General features: G+C 58.1%; 1 protein-coding gene across 1 annotated transcript; it reads left to right on the top strand.

Annotated features, from left to right (window-relative positions):
• Positions 1 to 205: 205 nt before the first annotated feature.
• LOC117436235 (glutamine-rich protein 2-like) lies at positions 206 to 5,318 on the top strand. Its single transcript, XM_034063327.1, has 9 exons — positions 206 to 346; positions 628 to 750; positions 929 to 1,003; positions 1,345 to 1,509; positions 1,657 to 1,778; positions 2,120 to 2,185; positions 2,846 to 3,107; positions 3,292 to 3,456; positions 5,036 to 5,318. The coding sequence occupies exons 1-9, from the start codon at positions 206 to 208 to the stop codon at positions 5,090 to 5,092; spliced, it is 1,176 nt and encodes a 391-aa protein (XP_033919218.1). The 3' UTR covers positions 5,093 to 5,318.
• The last annotated feature ends 328 nt before the right edge of the window (positions 5,319 to 5,646 follow it).

Raw genomic sequence — 5,646 nt, 5'->3', positions numbered from 1 at the left:
GGGGGGAGATCCCACCACCCGCTGGCTCAGTGAGGTGCTCCTGGTGGGGTTTCCCAGGCACGTCCCCTGTCTGGCTGGGCCATGGAGCCCCCATGGCACCTGGGATTGTTGGTTGCATCTGTCCCACCTCAGAGGTGATTTCTCTTCCTCTTCTGCAGCTGGAAGAGCTGAGGGTGATGGAGAGCACGGGGCAGGAGGAGGCAGTATGCCCGCCTGCAGCGGCGACACCAGCTCACGCCTGGGGAAGCTTCTGCAGTGCTATGAGAAGCTGCAGGGCATGGTGGACTCCCTCATGTTGAGCAAGAAGAGGGGCAAGGTGGTGAGGCAGCTGCCGGGGAAGAGCCAGGTAGGGAGATGGCAGCATGGGGGACATGGGAGGGGGGCTGCCAGAAGCATGCCCAGGCTCTCTGTGCTTCGGTGTTATGTGGGGGAGTTCCGTGCTACCCCAACCCCCCCCATACTGTCCTTGTAAAGTCTGCAGCATAGAGGGGGATTCAAGCCATGCTGCAGATGTCCTGCTGGCACTGAGAGCCTATGGCCACTGGCCCAGCAAGCCAGGTCCTGTCCCCGTGGGGCAGCCAGCACACCTTGCGTGGCACTACCTTGTTATTTTCCTCCCTGGAGCAGGACCAGGAGGCGCTGAAGGAGGTGCAGGCTGCCATCCTGCAGATGCAAGGGGAGCATGAAAAGCTCAGCTCTGTCACAGGGAGCCTCCTGGATGAGAGTCGCCAGCAGCAGAAAGATATCGAGGTAGATGGCTGAAACCCCCATGGGCTTAGAGCATCCTCCAGGCAGAGCCCAGGTTGGGGACCAGAAGCGATTTTCCCTGTGGAGGTTAAAAGTACCTTTCCCAGGGGATTCTGGGGCGAGAGGGGGGAAGCAGGGGTGCTCCTGCCGTAATGTCACGGGATGCTTTCTGTGTTGGAAGGGTCTGTTCCAGTCCATGGAGAGGCTGGAGAAGGAGAAGGCAGACAAGGAGGACCTGGAGCTGGGAATGGATGAGGTACAAGCTCAAGGGGCCTAGGCACCAGGCAAGGGGGTCCTGGGCAGGGTGACCAAATGCCCCTTGTCCCCTGGGAGCTTGACGGCAGAGCTGGCCTGTGGGAGGGAGGATTTCTAGCCCAGCTGCTGGTCCCTCCGTCTCCCCCCATGTCCCTTGGGCTGGTGGGACCCACGCCATGGGGGTGATTGGGGTGAGTGGGACCACACAGACCCCCCTGTGGGAGGGACACAGTGGTCCTGCAGAAGTGCTTTTGCCTCTGCCCCTGCAATGAGCTGACCCTGGCTGCAGGCAGGGCACCTCCATCTTTTTGCCACCGTTCTCCTGCCTTTCCCTCTTGCTAGAAAGCAGACAAGGACGCTTTGGAAAGCAAAGTCAGTCGCGCCCAATTTGAGGCGAGCCTGGAGCTGCTGGACAAGAGAAACCAGGAGGTGCTGAGCCGGGTGACAGGCCAGGAGCAGGGGCTGCACGAGGTCCAGCAGCAGCTGCGCGAGGAGATGGCCACCAAGGTGAGGGGCGGCTCATCACCGCTGCGCAAAAATGGCACCTTCGGGGCATAGTGGCCCAAGGCAGCAGGATACCTGCTCCTGGCTTTTCCCTGGGGATGCAGTCTCCCATCCCAAAGCCGCTGGCTGAGGGAGTGTGTCTGTCTGCAGTTGGATTGCCGGGAGCTGGGGCCATTCCAGCAACAGCTGGAGGAACGGTGGAAGAGCGGCCTTGAGCAGCTCAAGGAAACGGCGCCGCCAACGGAAGCCGACGATGCAGCTGGGATTAGGAAGTGAGTGCAACAGAGGCAGCACTCAGCCTTGCTCCTGCTTTCTCCTTGCCTGCTTGCCCTGTTCCCATGGTGCTCTGGGTGCCTGTGGAAGTGGTTCCCGCAGCATTGGAGGTTTTGGGATTCTCCTGTGCCTAAGCTGAGGTGGAGCTTTTTGCCAGGAGGGAGCCCACAACCAACCACTCTCCCTCATCCTATTGCCTTTCTTCTGTAACCAGCCAGCAGCTTGGGGCCTTGTTGGTGTGCGTCTTGGGGGGGGGCGGTGGGAGGGGGGGGGTGGCGGCGTTATTGCAGGCTCAAAAACCAGGTTTCCCAACTCACCCAGCTCTTTCTCCCCTTCCCAGGCAGCTGCTGGCAGATTTCCAGTGCCTGTCTTGTGACAGGCAACTCAGCATGCGGGTGCCTGGCTCGTGAGTAGCTCCCAGCACAGGGGCATAAGGAGTCTGCATGGGTGGGATGGGGGGAGACGGGTGCTGGTGGTGTTCCAGACCAGGCATGGGGTTCGGGGTGTCCTGCCTGTGAGGGTCCGATCCTGCCCAGCAGCCTCCACAGGCCTGCCCGTCAGCGGCAGGATTAGGAACCCTCCCTGAGGGCAGCAGGCAGGGCATGCCGTGAGGTACAAGCCTATGGGGTTTGGGGTGCTGCCGTGAGCCAGGGTGGGTCATTTGTCTCCTGACACCCACTGATGGCTCTTGCCCTCCCCAGGCCTATCCCGCCAATCCCGGCCCTCTCCACCGCTGGTCCTCACGTCGCTGGACAATCCCAGCCTGTTGGAAAGATGGAACAAACCCACAGGTAGGGGACATGGGACCCAACCCCATCCCTGGGCTGCAGGATGGCCCTGCCCCAGCGAGGGAGAGTCCTTCCCTGAGTCGGGGTAAAGGGCTCTGCTCCTTGGGCAGGGCAGGGGAGCAGAGATGTGTCCCAGAGCCTCAGCTGTGCTTGCCCCAGGCCTGGGATTTTACAGCCTCCCCACTGTGCTGCCCCGTCTCTCTCCCAGTGGCGCTGAAGCCACATTGGGTGCTGAGTTGGGTGCTGGGTGCTCAGTGTTCCCATACCATATTCTGCAGGGAGCGGATGGCGGCATGCAAGTACCCAACCGTGCCACGGCAGTGTGGGGGCCAGCGTACCCTCACACCCCTGCCGCAGCGCAGCCTGCGCCTCCCACTTCTCCAGCCCAGCGCCCCACAGGCACTCAGGCCCTCCAGCCCGCGCCTCCCACTTCTCCAGCCCAGCGCCCTACAGGCACTCAGGCCCTCCAGCCCGCGCCTCCCACTTCTCCAGCCCAGCGCCCCACAGGCACTCAGGCCCTCCAGCCTGCTCCCCAGCAAGGTAGGGATGAAGAAAGAAGGGATCTGGTGGGGGTGACTGAGGAGGTGGAGGGTGAAGCTTAGCGTCCGGGGGGAGGGGCGGGGGGAACCGTGCCTCAGTTTCCCCAGGAGCGATGGCTATAGAGGCTTTCTTGGGGATGCTGAATTCAGCCCCATGCTTTACCAACCCATTCTCTCCTCCCCAGCACGACAAGAAAGAGCAGCTGGGCCAGGACAGCCGCAGGGCTGAGTCCAGCCCCTCAGCACCCGGCACCTCTGGCCCTCTGCAAGACAGGTCGGGCTCATCCCACAGCCAGCCTCGCCGAGTACACTGGCCCCACCAGCCCGTCCAGCCCCACTGGATGGCTGAGGTAACCCAGCAGCGGGGCAGGACTGGGGGTCACCGGCTGAATCCCAGCGCCCCGGCACCCGGGCTGGCGAGGAAGTAGCTCCCAGCAGCAGCAATAAAAGGTGATGCTCAGCAAAGCACCTGTGTGGCCTGAGTGGGGGGAGCCTGGCTTGGGAACTGCCCTTGGCAGATCTGTGGCTACGTGTCACTGAAGGAGCTGAAAACAGTCCCTGGTCACCCTGCTGCTCCTCATCCGCAGGCTCTGAGCACCCCGAGCTGCTGAGCTCCCCCGGCACCTCCACGAGCTCTATGTGGCCCCGATGGCCCCTGCTAGGGGAGCCTGTGGCCCCAGAGTGGGGCTGGGGGCAGCTGGGCAGTGCAGCAGGAGGAGGAGGATGCTCAGTTGCTGCTGAAGGGGATAGCAAATTGGCACCTGGGTGGGCAGGGTGGTGGCAGCAGCACACGGTGAGGGACAGCTCTCAACTCCCTGTACGTGGCTCTGCCCTCCTCCCTGCTAAAAGCAGGCAACTTGCCCATATTGTTGCCCTTCTTTTTTTTTCTGATTGTGAGTATTGCAGTGGCATTGGTAAAGAGCACAGGGCAGGAAGGGGCTTCAGGGCTTCCTGCTAGAGTTGGCTTCCTTGGTGTTTACGGTAAGGAAGGCAACGTGTGTGGCTGTACTGCTTCTGGCATCCAACTTAGATCATACCTAGCCCTTAATTCATCAAAAAGCCATGACATCAGTTAGCTGGGGCCAGCCAAGACTCTGGAGATTTGGTGCCTGCAAGAGCATAGGAGAGCTAACTCCCAGCAGAAAGAGGCTGTGCGGACTTCTGAGGCTAGGCTTCAACTCCCCTGGCTTCAGAGGTCTACAGAATAAAAGCTTAACACTGTGTTACGTTGAAGCCGAAGGACTATAGTCATCCAACTGTATGTGGCCGTTAAGAAACTGTGCTGTTGACTTCTCGGTCTGTGTGGATCACGCAACGTACAGCCTTCAGTCCATGACTGTAGAGCCTTGAACTGCCCTGGAAGCCCTGCCATCAAGCTTTGATGTAGAAACATACACAGCAGTTGCCTATGGTTAGGTGAGAGGTGTCTGTGGGATTGCAGATGCCTGCGATGAAATGAGCTACTGCAGAGGGTCAAGGGATGAAACACAGGTTTGTCTTAAGCGCACCAGGCCATATTAAGCAAATGGCACAGTACTGGGCCAGTGCCTGTGACAGGCCCAGCCTTCCTGATAACATGTAAGTGGCAGTGTAAGGTCACAGCTGCTTTGTTTGTGTAAGTCCCTTATACCCACCTGGACCTCAACAGGGCTTGAAAAGAGGATGTGCACCATCTCGGCGTGCTCTGTTGAGGCACCACTTGGGTAGGAGCAGTAGTGGCCCTTGATCAACATTTTGTTAGATCATTATATTCCTAAGCTTTGTTTCCTGCTACCTCTGCCTGATACCAGGCCTAAATTCCTGAACAGCAAAGCCCATCCAAGGCCCCCAGCTTCTCGCTGCTTGAATATGGAGAGGATCAGTCAGAAGATAGAGAAGTGACTCGGGGGTTTCCTGGGTGCATGCAATATGTTTTTTCTCTATTTGCAGAACCAGCTGATCAGGAGAGCGGTGTGGCTTCTGACAAACAAAGGATTCTTGGTGTAGCAGAAGAATAAAAACCCATGGGTTGTTTCTCACTCTTGAGAGCCCTTTAAAAATTACACTTTTGGACATAGTGAAATATTTTGTGAAGACGACAAGGATCCAAGCAAAAATGCGGATGCAAGCACATGTGCAGGAGAAGAGCACCGTCAGAAGATTCCCCTTATTTATTCATTTCTGCCATGTGTTTGCACCTACACAGCTAAAATATTTCTTGTAGCAGATCATTTTTAGTTCTCTTTATTTTTGCTTTTGACACCGGTAGCGAATTCCTGTAGAATACAGAAAGTGCGCAGGGTAAGGAATGCACCAGTATGTCAGCATCTGGCACAGGAAGCAGTAGGGCAGGACCTGGAAGAGATTCACAGTTGGGGACGAGATTCAAATGACATTTCCGAGCTTGAAGCATGATGTTTGCAGAAATTAGTCCAGCACTGTGCTGCCAAGCACCCCAGCCCTGCTTAGGCTGCCCTCTAATGCTGAACACAAATACGCCCTGGAGGCACTTCGTTTCTATTGCCAAAAGACTGGATCTGCTCCTGCATGTGCCTACATCA

The sequence above is a fragment of the Melopsittacus undulatus genome, chromosome 5 (genome assembly GCF_012275295.1).
Source record: "Melopsittacus undulatus isolate bMelUnd1 chromosome 5, bMelUnd1.mat.Z, whole genome shotgun sequence".
NCBI lineage: Eukaryota > Metazoa > Chordata > Aves > Psittaciformes > Psittaculidae > Melopsittacus > Melopsittacus undulatus.
This window is presented reverse-complemented; position numbering and strand designations above follow the sequence as displayed.

Excerpts from the sequence above, each read along its gene's own strand:
- LOC117436235 (XM_034063327.1), top strand. The coding sequence starts at position 206 with ATGCCCGCCTGCAGCGGCGACACCAGCTCACGCCTGGGGAAGCTTCTG. Across the intron at positions 347-627 it reads AGCTGCCGGGGAAGAGCCAG|GACCAGGAGGCGCTGAAGGA; the intron begins GTAGGGAGATGG and ends TCCCTGGAGCAG. Across the intron at positions 3,457-5,035 it reads AGCCCCACTGGATGGCTGAG|AACCAGCTGATCAGGAGAGC; the intron begins GTAACCCAGCAG and ends CTCTATTTGCAG.